Source organism: Aedes albopictus, chromosome 1, assembly GCF_035046485.1.
Source record: "Aedes albopictus strain Foshan chromosome 1, AalbF5, whole genome shotgun sequence".
Classification (NCBI taxonomy): Eukaryota; Metazoa; Arthropoda; class Insecta; order Diptera; family Culicidae; genus Aedes; species Aedes albopictus.
The window spans coordinates 115,762,119-115,777,472 of NC_085136.1; the positions used below are offsets into that span (position 1 = coordinate 115,762,119).

General features: G+C 41.1%; 1 protein-coding gene across 1 annotated transcript; it reads left to right on the top strand.

Moving 5' to 3' along the window:
* Window positions 1-2,669: 2,669 nt before the first annotated feature.
* LOC109402194 (paired box protein 6 homolog) lies at window positions 2,670-3,629 on the top strand (the record flags this gene model as incomplete). The annotated part of the gene is made up of 1 exon (XM_062855078.1): window positions 2,670-3,629. A coding segment is annotated over one exon (636 nt), but the record flags the coding sequence as incomplete, so codon positions are not given.
* Between the last annotated feature and the right edge of the window lie 11,725 nt (window positions 3,630-15,354).

Below are 15,354 nucleotides of genomic sequence, written 5' to 3' on the forward strand. Positions count from 1 at the left end.
ATAAAAGTGTATTTATATGAAAATATTTCAATAATATTTGTAACTTATCAGGTTCAAATACGGTAAGAAAAACGTGAATGTATATAAACAAAAAAATAAAGTAAATGAAAGGAAAGCTTTTAAAAAGAGAAATTTAGCATAACATGTGAAAAGGGCCAAATTGCATTTTGTAAAAAAACATGTTTCAGAAAGTGAAATCTTCGGGCTATCGGTAAAGGGTGCAGACTGCAGATATTCGTGGGTAGAGTTGGGCCCTACAGCGATTGAAACGTCTTTGTTTACAAAAAGTACTTAGGCCCTTTTCACATGTTATGCTAAATTTCTCTTTTTAAAAGCTTTCCTTTCATTTACTTTATTTTTTTTGTTTATATACATTCACGTTTTCCTTAACGTATTTGAACCTGATAAGTTACAAATATTATTGAAATATTTTCATATAAATACACTTTTATTTATGTCAACGTCATATTTTCTTCAATTATTTCAACAAAAACTATGCTAAACAAATCTAATACTCAATGCAATATATTTCCCTAAGAAAATATTTCATCAAAATCGCTAAAAAATGGTTGAGTACTAAATATTTCGATTTTTTCTTTGAATATTGGGCTTTACGCCCTTTAAAAGGGCGTAACTCAAAAATGGGCCCTACGATTTTTTTTCAAATTTTGTCCAGACATGCAGGATAGCCATAGAAAACGAATGGTGGGCACCGATTGGATGGAGATTTTTATTTTATAATAACGGTCTGGGGAGCACCGTGCATATTCGACGAGAAAGGCACTAAAGCCTGTATCCGCAATAATCGGGACACAGAGATACAGCTGTTCAGTATTATCATGAATTTGATGTGAACTAAATAAATGAAATGAGATACAGCTGTAACTCTGCAATAGATACATTGAAATTGTTCGAATTTGACCTAATAACAAAATTTCATGTGAATCGGTGCAGTACTTTTTGTTGTAGCAATGATAGAGTAGAACGTGCGACATTAAATTTTGTACAGCCCCTAGTTTTGCTTGTCAGCGCTGTAGCTTTTGAATTTGGCAAAGGAAGTGGCTGAAATTTTGAACACAAACCTCTCAATCTACATTTGTTGCATTGGCAAAATTTCAAATAAATCGATGCACTATCAACAATTTTATAGTCCAAATATGTATTGGGACTAAACGTGATTTTAGCCCCTCAGACAAAAAATTAGTCAGCACCCTTTATTGTTTCGATTGCCCTTTTAAAAGTACTATACCAATAACTATCAAATTTTGCAGGCATAATGTTCACTTAATCAACTACCTTCTGAGAAAATTTCATGAAAATTGACAGAGAAATACAAAAGTTATAAATAGGCAAACATCGCACATGAAAAACACGAAAAATTTTCACTATCACTCACCTCTATCAATACCAGTATCTTTCAAACCAATTGATCAAAGTTGATGAAATTTTGCATGAAAGTGTCTCTACAATGTCTCTACAAGTAACATAACTGATAACGAAATTTCATAATTATCATCACAGAACTTTAAACTGTAGCGCAGAAGAACCATGTATCATGCATATGAAAATTGGTCATGATTGTACAAAATACATAAAATCACGTCTGTTTGTTTTTCATCCACAGTTAAAAGTATGTAATGCATTGGTTTTTATGAAATTTGGCACAAATAATAAACATACACCAAAGAGTTATCACTCAATTATTTGGCCAATTTCATCGGTTCATTACAGAGCTACAGCCGTACTTCTGTGCCCCGATTATTGCGGATACAGGCTTTATCACTACTAGGTGGATCAATCCGGTTTTTTTTTTCTATTTAAACGCTGCCCCAGATTGAGAACCCCTGCCATTCCGCCAGTAATCGCTACTACGAGATACAAATTAACGAGATGATTTATTCATTTCTTCTCTGTTTTGTTTCTCCAGCACTTTGGCACTGGCTCTGTTGCTGCGGCCAGGTTTGTTGGTTCAGTAGCATCCACCCTTGCACAGTCACTTCGCTCATCAACACTCGACCGGCAGTGATCTGGCCGTTGCGTTATTTGGCGGTGACTACGAAGCACGGTCGGGACCTGGTAGGTGGATTGTGCGAGACACTCGCGCACACCCTCGCTCAACGACGACGTCCATAAAGATGCGAAAGTTGAATATTTGTTTGTTTCTTTCTTCTTATGTTTTTTTTCCTCCAAGTTCAATTTCTCCCGTTTGGTTTGTGGACGTTTGGTTGATTGTTTTCGGCGGTCATTTTGCAATTTATGGAGTCTTCATTAGGTGGAGGCTGAAAGTTTTTCGATTTTTTTTTTGTTTTCGTTCGTGGGTTGACTTTTGGACTTCTGTTTTCTACCATCATTACAGTCTTTCGATGTCGTTTTGTGTTAATTGTTTTTGTCGTTTTTTGAGTTATGTCTTTTTGTTTTCGTATTTATGGACATAATGACATGGATGGATCATCCAGAAGGAGGTAATTTTTCTGTTTAGATAAATTAGTAATAATGTGTCTTCTTCCTTCGTAGGATCATTATCTCTCTTTTCAGCTTGATTATAGCGTTTGCCAGTTTGCCATAACATTGATGAAATTTGTCATTCCGATTGTCGTTGATTCGTAGCTTATAGATAATGAGTGACACTTATCCTTTCTTCTTCCTCTTTCTAATGCTGCTTCGGATGATGTGGTCAGGTTTGGTTCTCCAATAGGCGTGCCAAGTGGCGCCGGGAAGAGAAGCTACGCTCGCAGAAGCGTCTGATCAATCAAGTGGGATCCAATGGGTCCCAGTCGGGAATGGCCTCAACGATATGCTCACCCTCGGCAACGAAGATCTACAACTCAGAGTACGACAATCCGTACGCAGCCGCCGCTGCTGCAGCACAGCCTACTTCGGATTGTTACAGCTCTATATCGAATTCGGTTGGCCTGATGTCGGGTCAGCCGCCCCGTGACAACTACCAATACCTTCTGTCCGATTCCTTGCACTCCCTCAGTATGCCTTATTCCTTTCACCACCGTTTGCCGTGCAGTTCGCCGTCGAGCGTTCAACCGATGGATCTCAACACTCATTCGGCCGCTTCGGCGGCTGCTGCAGCTGCTGCGGCGTCCGCGTACAGCCAGTCGATAAGCATGACCGATCTCTCGCAGATGACTCCGTCGAGTGCGGCGGCGGCGGCGGCCGCTGGCCTTCCGCCGCCACCACGCCATCTACCGATAATCACCAGTGCGATCACGCCGAATCCGGGCTCGGCCAGCCAGGAGATCGAATCGGCTGGACCCGGTGCAGGTGGTGGGCACTACATCACTCGGCTCGAATAGTCACTAAGTCAGCCGCTGCCGTTGACCCACCATCACCATCACCCCCACCAGCAACAGCAGCAGCAGGCACCCCCTCCTCCACCTCCCCAGTCCAGTATCCTCCAATCTCAGCCTCCCCCGTCGCACGATCATCATCCCATAGGGCCGATAGAGCTTACCAGTGCGGCACAACAGCAGCAGCAGCAGCAGCAACAGCAGCAGCCGCCGCCTCCGCCGCCGAGTGACATGGAAGGATGATGAGACTGATGAGATCCGATGGAGAATTGAGTACTCATGGCGAGTGGCTGACTGACGGCATAGATGGGTGGATGCAGAGCTTGGGGTGACTCGGTGGTGAAGGGATTGATGGGCACTGATTGTCACTAAACTAGATAGCGTCATTGTTCTATTACCAGTCTATATGAAGCCGAACATCAGCTCATATCAATACAAACAATAGGGAAGGTCACATAAGCTTGTGTACATAAAAACCTACTTATTTATGCCCTGTGCACCCATGGTGATGCAGAGGGTCGAAGTGAAAGGTCTTCAGCCTGGACGTGGACAATTACTTGCCTCCAGGGTTGTGCAGTTTCAGGAGGGTCAATGTCGAATGACACTCGCCCTAACCATCACTTCATACGACAAACGCAGTCCATCAAAACATAATCGATTCACGCAAAAGCCACTCAAGCCAACCCTCGTTCAAAGCAGAGTCAACCACATCCAACAGCAGCGATCGTCTCTTGTTTTCGAACCACACGATGAAACACCGAAGCGAGTTTTTGTTCTACGCTTTGCATTCTATTCATAGGGCGTGCTATGTTTGTGTTTGCTGCGCCATGCAATACTACTTAACAAATTGACCCTCATCCTGGCATTTTCAGACGAGAGTCACCCAGCAGTGAGTGACATAGCTCTGCGTCGGAACGACGGTTAAGAAGCGTTCGGCTACTCAAGAGATTTGCAGAGAAAGAGCGTGGCGGCGGCAGCCACCGTATCAATGCGTTCGTCTCGAATGTGTTCGATAGCAACATAGAGACGGTCGGCTGTAGCGTTGATGGAGGAAGAAGGGCAATGTTGTTGTTGCGGCTTTTTTGTGTTATGATGGTGATAATGCACAAGACTGCTTGCCTCGATTTGTAGACAGGTAAAATTTCTGTTGACTTCATTTGTTTCTTATTAAGGTTGCACCGTCATGGGCCTCTGCAGCGACGTCCTGTCGGGTTCCAGTCTAACGCTGGCTTTCAGATAACGTTCCCACCCCTGTGTAGAGTGTGGCTGACCCACCTCCACTTTCGCATTCATCTTAATCTCACTAAGGCGACGTGAGATATCGCAGAGGAGACGATTATCGCCGGTATTTGCGGCTTTCTCATCTTCATCCCCTAGCCGCTCATGCTTTTTTGTTCCGTCATGAGAATGTTTTACGTCTCTCTCGGGAGCCAAGTAACGCTGACGAACTACAGCTTTGGCTCCTCCTGTTTTCGCTCGCTCAACCGTGGCTACGCTATTTCTTCGTTCTTTTCCTCCTGGTGTCATCTGTGCTCCGCTGCTTTCTGTGAGGTTATAGCCACCCAAATTATCTACGTTGCTACCTTTAGGAATATTCGCAGCATTCAAGCTCCTCGATGATGAACCTCTTCACAGCAGTGGTTTCTAATCGGCTTGTGTTGAACCGATGCTCGATTTTCTTTTCCTGGTTGTGGTTCCTAGTAATACGGAACCGGTTCTTACTGATTATTAGAAGACGGTCAGACGCAATGTTGTCGCTACGCTTCTTCGATTGTCCGTGACGCCTTCTCCTGGAATCCCTCCAATTATTTCGTTAATGTGCCTCTGGAGCCGGCCTCCTCATACAGAATGCCCAAGTTTGGAGCTCTGGATTTTAGCTACTAAGGCACATCTTAACTTGACATATTACATGGGTACTCCTTATAACTTAAAATTTAACATGTAGAGAAATAAGACCACACTGGAACATATATTTATGCCATTGGCTGAGGCGTTTCACAAATTAAAATGTGGGTAAATTAAAAAAAGGGGCCAAGGGGGTTTCCCAGAGTTCCCAGAGAGCCAAAAAGGGGTTTCCAAGGGGCATTTCAGTTTTTTTCAGAGGATTTCTGGAGATTTAAAGGGCGTTCCAACTGGTTTTGTTGGCGATTCAGGGGTGTTTCAATTGGCTTTAAGAGCGATTCAGGAAGGGAGTACGTATCAGAGGCCTTTAAAGGTTGTTTGGGCATTTTAAGGTATTTCAGAGTGTTTCAGGAACGTTTTAAGGAAGTTCCGATAGGTTTCTGTTACGTTTAAGGGGTGCTTCAATGGTGTTCAGGGGATTTCTAGAGCTTTTTGAAGGCGTTCCAAGGCATTCTAAGGCATTTCAAACTGATTTCGGGGCTTCCAAAGGCGTTTCAATAGCAAGGGCGATTGAGGCATGTCAGAAGCGCTTTCATGGTTGTTTCATGGAGGTTTTAGGAACCTTTTAAGAGTGATGCGAGGTGTTGCAGGAGCATTGCAAATGGATTACGGGGATTTCAAGGGTATTTCAATAGGATTATGGGGGTATCAGGACCGTTTCAAGGCATTTCAGGGGCGTTTAAAGAGTTTTTCTTGTTGTAGTTTCAAAGGGTTTCATGAGCGTTTCAAGGAGTTTCAAAAGCTATCAGGGGCTTCCAGGAGCCTTTTAAGGGTGTTCAAGGGTATTTCAAAAGGATTACCGGGATTTCAGGAGCGTTTCAATAGCATGAAACCCCCTGGGACTTCTTGGAACTCCTTAAAACCGCTTGAAGCATCCCTGAGCCCTCTTGAACTCCTTGATCCAGACAAAAGCGCATCTAAGGTCCCCTAGAACTCCCAGAAGCCTTTGAGACCCCCTAAAGCGCACATGAGACCCCCTGGAATCCCGTGAATCGCCCATGACAATTCCTGAAACGCTCCTACGACCCTTGGAACTCCTAGTGAATCGCCCATGAGAATCCCTAGAGCTCTAAGATCCCCTGAAACGCACCTGAGTCGCCCTATAGCACCTCTGAGACCTCTGGAGTCCTCTTGAAGCCGATTGGGAGCTCCTGAAATGCCCCTGAGAATCCCTGAAATGCCCCTGAGTACATCTGAAACGCCCCTGCTATCCTTGGAACCCCCCCCCCCCCTGAAGCTAATAAAATCCCTCAAAGCACCACTGAGACCCCCTGGAACCCCCATGAAACTCGTAGGGACCCCATGGCATCACCTGGAACGCCCCTGAAACGATCCTGACACCCCCTGAAACGCCCTTGAAACCTTTGAAATACCCCTGAGCAGGGATGGGAACACTCACTTGCAGAGAGTTACACTCACTTGCTATTTTCTCAGCACAGAAGCGTACAATCAAGAAACGATGTGTGGACGACTTTTGCCTTGTGGTTTTGTCTAAAAGTTTGCCGAATAGAGTTTAGGTCGCACATGCATACCACAGTCGTGACAGAGCTGTGAATGCGACTCTCCACGAGGTGAGTGTAATTTACATTCACCTCGTGGAGAGTTGCCTTCGCAACTCCCTCACGACTTCGGTATGTGTGTGCGACCCAAACTTTATTCGATAAACTTTTGGACAAAACCACTAGGAAAAAGTCGTCCATACATCGTTTCTTGATTGCACGCTTCTGTGCAGAGAAAATAGCAAGTGAGTGTAACTTTTTGTAAGTGAGTGTTCCCATCCTTGCCCCTGAGACCCCTTAACCCTATGAAGCCGAAGGGGTCAATATGACCTCAGCGATGAAACCGATGAAACATGTTCCACACCAGCGCGGTTGCTTCAGCAACGGCAAAAAATCCGGCTCCAAAAGGTTAAAGCACTCCTGTTACCCCGTTGGATCCCCTAATACCCCTCAAATGCCCCTGGGATCCCCTGAAATGCTCTTGAGAACCCTAGAAGCACCCTTGAGACCCCCCGAAGCTTCCCAAGAAACCCCTGCGTCTCCCAGAAACGCCCCCGACTTTCTCTGAATTGTCGTAATTCTGCAAAGTGACGTAAGCGACATTCTAAATTTCGACGGTATTCGCTGTATAGCTGGTGAGATACTAATCCTGTGTTATGTAAGATCTATAGTCGTAATCTAGCATATATGTGAGAAAACTTAAAAAATATTCAAGAGCTAGATGCATAATCACCAAAAATGTACAAAAATTGTCAATGTCGCTTACGTCAGTTTGCAGAATTACGGCAGTGAAGCACCTCAGAGACCTCCTGGGGCACTCCTTAAAATCTCCTGACCCCTTGAAGGCTCCCTGAGGCCCCCTAGATCCCCCATGAATCTTTCTGAAACACCCCTTAGTCGCCTCTGAGACACCCTGAAACCACCTGAGACTCCTTTAATCGGCTGTGAGACCTCCCGGTACCCCTGGAGATAGCTTACCTAGTAGCACACAATTTTCACATAATGTAGGAATTAAACGGCTACGCAGTCTTCAATACGGAAAACGAAGTTTATTGTTTGCCCGACGTTTCGACACTGGGGTTTTGTGTCATCTTCATAATTTTATCACACTCTCGTATAACCAATTTCAGTCACATCAAAGTTGCTGAAACTCATTTGAAATATGTGTGCTATTTGGGCTATTAGGGGGTCCCACATTGAAATGTCCCTGAGATCTCCTGGTAGCTCCTGAAACGCCTCTCAAACGCCCCTGAAAATTCTCTGGAGCCCCTTGAGCCTCCATTGAAGCACCCCTGTGCCCCCCCTGGAACACCCCTGAGACCCCCCGAAACGCACCTGAGACCCCCCAAAACTCTTCTGAGACCTCAGAAACATTCCAGAGACTACCCTGAGATCCTCTTAAACGCCCCTAAGAGCTCATGGTAACTCCTGAAACTCCCTGTGACCTCTTTGAATCGCTCATGAGATATCCTGGTACCTGGTACTCCCATGAAACCCTTTGGGTTCCCCTGAAACGCTCGTGCAACCTCCCTTTGCTTTCTGTTTCAAACGTCCCCTAGCCATCGGTACCGCCATTATTAAGTATTCTTACGCACAATATTGGTTCTCAATAGCCCTCTCTTTTTCATGAAGGGCATTAAAAGGTACATAAATAAAAAGAGAATAAAAGTACCCCACATAAAAATATGTTGGTGTATTATATTCAATATTTTTGAAACCATGGTTAATCACTCATTTTAAGGAAAATTGACTAAAAATTCTAATATTTGGTTAGATTTGTTTTTTTTTCTGCAAAGTTGATCAGTCTAACAAAACACATTACTTTTCCAAACAAACATGTCACTTAAAACAGTTCGTTCATAAAATATTAAAAAAAAAATTGGTCTTTTTTCTTAAATGAGAGTTTAGCGATATTTTGAAAAGCTGTGCTTAGGAATGACTTATTTTTTCATTTTAAGTTCAAGAATTTCTACAGAAAATATTTTATCAAAACTTAGACTTATGCTTGGACGATTTTTGTAGACATTTATTTGAAAAAAAAAAAAATCCTAAGAATCGTAGAAAAAAATCAGGAAAAACTCTTAGCTCCAAAGCATTAGAAAAATCATGGAAAAACACCAGGCGAATTTATTCACTAGTTTTTCAGTATTCCCTTCAAAGGTTTTCCCAAGAAATAAATCAAGGCTTTCTTCTTGGATTTCTTGGGTAATTTTTTTTTGGAATATTTTCCAGATCGTGCAAAACCTCATCGTGCGAGGTAAACTAGCCGAGGGCTGAAAATCTCGACAATGAAGATAAATGAAAACAATAATAAGGCCTCCTCCAGAAATTATTTCAAGAATTCTTCTAAGATTATTTAAAATAACTTTTACACGGATTCTTCTAGAAATTCTCCAGTAATTCTTCCAAGAATTTCACAAATAAGCCTCAATCCAGCCTCCAGAGATCCTTCTAAGGGGTTCTTCTTGAACAGCTCTATGTACTTCCCAATTAACAATCGTATGCCACAAACAAGCATGTATTTAGCATCTTGTTGCTTTATAATAGCAATGATAGCTGATCTAAACTTATGCTGAACACATTACTGTACCAATGCTTTTTAAATTGAAAATGTAGCCAAAGTTCAACCTTTCGTCTCTGTATTAACATTGATAATTTAAAACACTTTTCAAGAGTTTAAGTATTGTGTTCGACTCGCAGTTATTCCTTTACAAAATAGTTCAACAAGACCTTTTTCTGCTTCTATTTGAGTTATTGCACAAATTAGCACATGTATTTGTGTTTTTACTGAACAGCAGCCAATCTAATGTGCTGTTCAGTTGTTAACCATAATTTTCTGTGGATCTGTGCTAATTCACCACTGCTGAATAGGAGTCGAAGTGTGATCATTATTAAAGCATGGGAAGCTTATGTTTTTTTTTTCAATTTTATTTATTTTTATTCATTTTTGCTAAAGCTGAATAACAGCTTTACTATATATTTAGAAAACGCTGTTAACAACAACGCTGTTAACTTTTCAGTTGGTTCACAACACTACGCTTTATAATTTCTTCAAATTTGTGTGAACAAAATCCGAACAAAGGTAGTACCTGAAAAGTATCCAAAGGTTATCCACCATCATGCTGAATTAATTCGTCATGCAGGTGCTTATTAAATGAGTGATTGTTAGTTGGGTCCTCCAGCCAATCTTCCAAGAACTATTCCAGGAATGGATCAAGGATTTCGCCTGGAATATTTTCAAAAATTTCTCCGGGAATTCTTAAAGGATTAATCCAGACAATCTTATAATATTCCTCCAGAGACCCGCATGGATTCCTCCAGTACGTCTTCAATGTTCTTCACCTACCTTTTGAGAGGGATTGTTTTCTTTTTTTTTTTAAATGTAACTCACAAACGGGTTTTTCAAATGATTTCTCTAAAAATAATTCAAGGATTAAATGAATATTATTTCCAAGCATTCACTCAGGAATTCTTTCAACCATTCATCCAGGAACTCTTATAATGTCTGCGGCAGAAAATCTACTAAGACCACTTCTAGAAATTCATCCTACAACTCCTTCAGCAATGCTTCGAAGAACTTCAGCAGGACTGCTTCCCAAAATTCTTCTAGGTGTTATTTCAAAGATTCCTCCAAACTTAATTTCTAAAACTCCTCCAAGATTTTTTCTAAGAATACTTCCAAGAGTTCCTCCAACTATTCCCCTGGAAATTCGTTCAAAGACTTTGTCCTCTTTTTCATGAATGCAAAAGCTTCACTCATGTGTTTCTAAAAAAAACAATATTTTTTAAGATGTTTTTTATCCATTTTTTTTTTGTTTTTTTACACAAACTTTTATAAGGATGCATATTCTCCAAGGATTTTTTTCCCTAATTCTTTCCGGGACCTTTTTTTAAATTTTAAAGTCTTTAAAAATTCGTCCAAGAGTTCCTACATCCTATGGATGTATATCCAAGAATTTATTCAAAAAATCTTCCTGAGATCCTGCAAGATTTTTTTTTCTCAAATATTCCTCTAGAAGTTCATTTTGGGGAATTTCGTCGACGAGTCCCTCGGAAGTTTCTCCACAAATCCCTCGGGATTTTTCCAACTTTTTGGGAAATCCCTCTGGAATGCTTCTAGAGGTTTCTACATGAAAGTTTAGAAAAGTATTTGCAAGAATTCTTTTTTGAAATGCAAAGCGGAAATTTTCTAGAAATTTTGGAGAAAATTTCACGAGATCCTTCAAAAAAAGTTTTGAGGCAGTTCTTCCAAGAAGATCTGGAGATTTTATTGAAAAACTTGAGGTGAATTTATGGATAGTTTTTGAAAAACCATAGCATGAATTTCCGTACAAACACTTTCGCGATTTTTTTATTTTTTTTTAATCTGTATTAACGAGATTTTTAGCCCTGGGCTAGTTCATCTCGGGACCCACGCTTTACTTCCCTTCCGAAGGAAGAACTCACATTTTGTGAGTTTGTCGGGAGTGGGATTCGATCCCAGGTCCTTGGCGTGATAGTCAAGTGTTCTAACCATCCAACCAGATCCGCTCCACATTTCGCGAATTTATGCAGAAATCCTTATAAGAATCCCCAAAGGAATCCTCGAAAGATTTGCTGGAGAAATTCTGAAAAAATGTTAATTTTGGAATACCTTTTGAAATGGAGCCCCACAATATTTTTTTTCCTTGTATAGTTGTTTTGATTTATCACGGCTTCAGGAAAAAGAAACGTTAAAATATTTTCTAGGGATACTTCTTATCTAGAAATTCCCTAAAAGTGTCAGAGTTTGAAACTTCTTTGATAGGTTTCAAGAATTTCTTGGAAATGGTCAATATGAAAAAAAAAAAATTGCACTTCAGTGTACTTGCGAGACCCCTGTATCATAGTTAACGTGGCCAAGAAATCTGTAAATAAACACAAGGGCGAATTCATGAAGTTAAGTTCCAAAACATACTTCAGAAACGTTCGCCAACTGTATTTTTTCTCGAAACCAGGCAAAACCAGGCTACCTCTGAAAGCAGCACTGATGATCAAAAACGGTCTCCAAATAGCTAATAACAGAAAATCTTCAAAAATCCTACAAATTCTATCCCAAAATCTATCATTCTTTGCAGAGTCTATATATGAGTCTATAGAGGAGCTATTTTGGAAGAATCAAACGTAAAAATCAATGTCAAACATCAAACGTCGCTAGAATCGGAAACGGATTGAAAAACAGTCGTTTCTCTTCTTTCCAATGTTCACCACAGCACAACACCACAAGTTATGCAACCAAGCGAACTGTGCCGCTCCACAGTAATCTTCATACAAACTATCACTTTAAGCCTGGCATCCATGCAGTAATGCGTGAACCCTATGCCAAAAATACAGTCTAGACTCCTACCTTCCGTCTACACGGTCAACTATTACACGGATCCCTATTACACGGCAGTCCGTGTTGTGAGAATCACAGAGCTTATGGGATTTCGCCTTATTGGGGGTGTGAGCGAGTACCTCAGGCGTATTGCAAGATAGCACAATACTTTCTTTGGCAAAGTTGTAGTACTAGAATAGATCTAACACACAATGCCAACTATCATCCAATAAGTTGGTAATTTGGACGATAGAGGCGCTATGTAGAAGTGGTTGTTGTGTACACTCGCCAGCAGAAGCACTCATAAGTTATCACATGCGACCGATATCTCAAGATCTACTTTATTTGGAACAATGTTGTCTTCGGCAAAGTTGTTCAGTAGGTCAAAAACAATCTGGTGAGTCAACAATTACTTTTTGATTTCGACGCTAGGTGGCGCTAGTCGTCAAGTAAAGTTTCAAACTTCTCTATCTGGAGATCCAGAGCTGATAGAAAAGTGTAGTTTTCGGCAAAATTCTTCAGGAAGTCAAGAGCTATCTGATGACTCAACAATTGATTGGTGATTTCTCCGCTAGGTGGCGCTAGTCATCAAGTAAAGTTTCAAAATTCTTTATCTCGGGATCCAGAGCAGATAGAAGAGGGCCGTCTTCGGCAAAGTTCTTCAGGAAGTCAAGAGCTATCTGATGATTCAACAATCAGTTTGTGATTTCGCCGCTAGGTAGCGTAAGTCATCAAGTATAATTTCAAACTTCTCTATCGCGGGATCCAAAGCAGATAGAAAAGTGTCGTCTTCGGCAAAGTTTTTCAGGAAGTCAAGAGCTATCTGATGACTCAACAATTGATAGGTGATTTCCCCGCTAGGTGGCGCTAGTCATCAAGTAATGTTTCGAAATTCTTTATCTCGGGATCCAGAGCAGATGGAGAGGGCCGTCTTCGGCAAAGTTCTTCAGGAAGTCAAGAGCAATCTGGTGATTCAACAATCAGTTTGTGGTTTCGCCGCTAGGTGGCGCAAGTCATCAAGTAAAGTTTCAAAACTATTTATCCCGGGATCCAGAGTAGATAGAAAAGTGTCGTCTTCGACAAAGTTCCTCAGGAAGTCAAGAGCTATCTGGTGATTTCACCGCTAGGTGGCACTAGTCGTGAAGTAAAATTTTTACCTTCTCTAGCTCGGGCTCCAGAGCCGATAGAAGAAGGCCGTCTTCGGCAAAGTTCTTCCGGAAGTCAAGAGCAATCTGGTGATTCAACATTTAGTTTGTGATTTCGCCGCTAGGTGGCGTAAGTCGACAAGTAAAGTTTCAAACTTCTCTATCGCGGGATCCAGAGCCACTCCCAGGGAGAAAATTGAGGTATAACTTTCTATGTAAAACTCAATAGGCCAATGTAACTGGATGAACGTGAATGAACGTCTTATGATCGGATCTACTTGTATCAGCGCAGCAGTCATGGGAAATCGAAACGACTGTTTTTCAGTAAAGCAGTTGTTTAAATTACCGAAGACTGCAATGCCGATGAAAGTGGATCCAATTCTACTTTGGTGAGCTCGTTCTTTATAGTGGTATTTGTATTCCGGTTTTATAAAAGGCGCAGAAGATCAGTGACGCTATCTGATTTTCCAAATAACGCATTCTAGCAATTTAAATATCCCAAGTAACATTCTTAGTAAGTCGAATAGACTATATGAGGTTTTTAGAACCATTATAAAACCAAAATAAAGGATATTAGGTTTTATAACGCTTCTGGAAACCGCTACAAGACTAATTGGCTTTCCAAATGTTACTTGGAATCGAACCCATTGCCGAATTACTCCACGTATCTGCTCCACCCATCAACTCACCCCCGGAGAAGCCCTCGACTGACGGTTGTTTCATGAAATGTGATATTGTAATACGTTAATTAGCACACATTTTAATCAAAATATAATGAAAGGAAGAATGAAAAACACTCAAATGATTACCCGCGTAGCAGATGTGTTTGTATAGAGTTTGTCCTGATCAGGGTTTCAGAAATCCGCAAATCACACACACACACACACAATATGTATTGGTAACTAGTAGCATTCAAAATGTATTATGGTTTTTATGAGCGTCAGTTATATAGCTAGGGCTAGGATCAGCAGACAGGAGACAGTTTAGAGAAAATGGTTTTGAGATGAGAAGAGGAAGTTACGTAAAACTATAAGAATAGAAGCATTGTTTTGTCGATGAAAGCTGTGGATGAATCGAGTGTGCGCCTAATAAGCAAGTAAGAACCATTATTAACCGAAACCGAAATGTGTATGTACTTACTTGTACCGTGAACTATTATTGATCACCAAGTTGATTCTTAAGCAGAAAAGAAAGCAAACAAGCAAACAAACTGTGTTGAAACCTATATTATGAATTGTGAACGAATGGAATCGAATTTTGACAAATAAATATTTGCCCTCGCGAGAAAGCGCAAAACAAACACAATGGTTTAGTGAGGTATTTGATTTGCAGAACGGGAAGAAACGAAAGCCATTAAATCTATTGAACGAACGGATATCGCGTCTTTCTTCGAAATTGCTTTGTTTGCATTTTTGCGTGTCTCCTTTTGACACATTCCAGCGTAACGGGACACCACGAGGAACTAACTTTCGTGATCAAATGACGTCTGCAATCGAATGCAATGTTCATGATCATATGGTTTAACAGGTTTTATAACAAGCTTATTAGACGTACTTCCTTATGCAATACTTGTTCTATGGGGTTTTGGTTCCAATTTACTTTATATAACATGTTACATTTCGTAACGGGACACCATCGCAGAAATCTTCTTTTTAAAAATTTTAAACTGAAATGCGTATATTAGCTCTGTTATGAGGTTTTGAATAATAGAGTCTTCTAGACATTTCTTCTTTGGATTGATGTGAACAAGTTTGCCGAAGTGAGTTTTACTGAGAAATGTATAGTTTCGGAAATATTTTTGATTTAGTTTTGGGAGCGCAGCGTTACGCTCGCGTGAAAACATTGTTTTGCTAATGGTGTCCCGTTACGGCTAAAGACATCTAGTTGTAGATCAAATGCTTTGCTAGATAAAATGTTGGGGTCTTCGGCAATGTTTTTCAGATAGATGATAGCTGTCCGACAGGACACAAATAGGCCTTCAAACCCGCTCTTGCCCTATGGTGGCCATCGGAATCGGCCCTGGGGAACTTGTTTCGAGGTATATTAAACCTTCACGTACCCGATTCCCGACAACCCATTTTCAAAATGCTGGCATTTCGTGAATTTTCATCCGATGTTTTTGAAGTCGCCCTCAATTGATCATAAATTGGTGAGAGTTCATTATACTCAAGTGG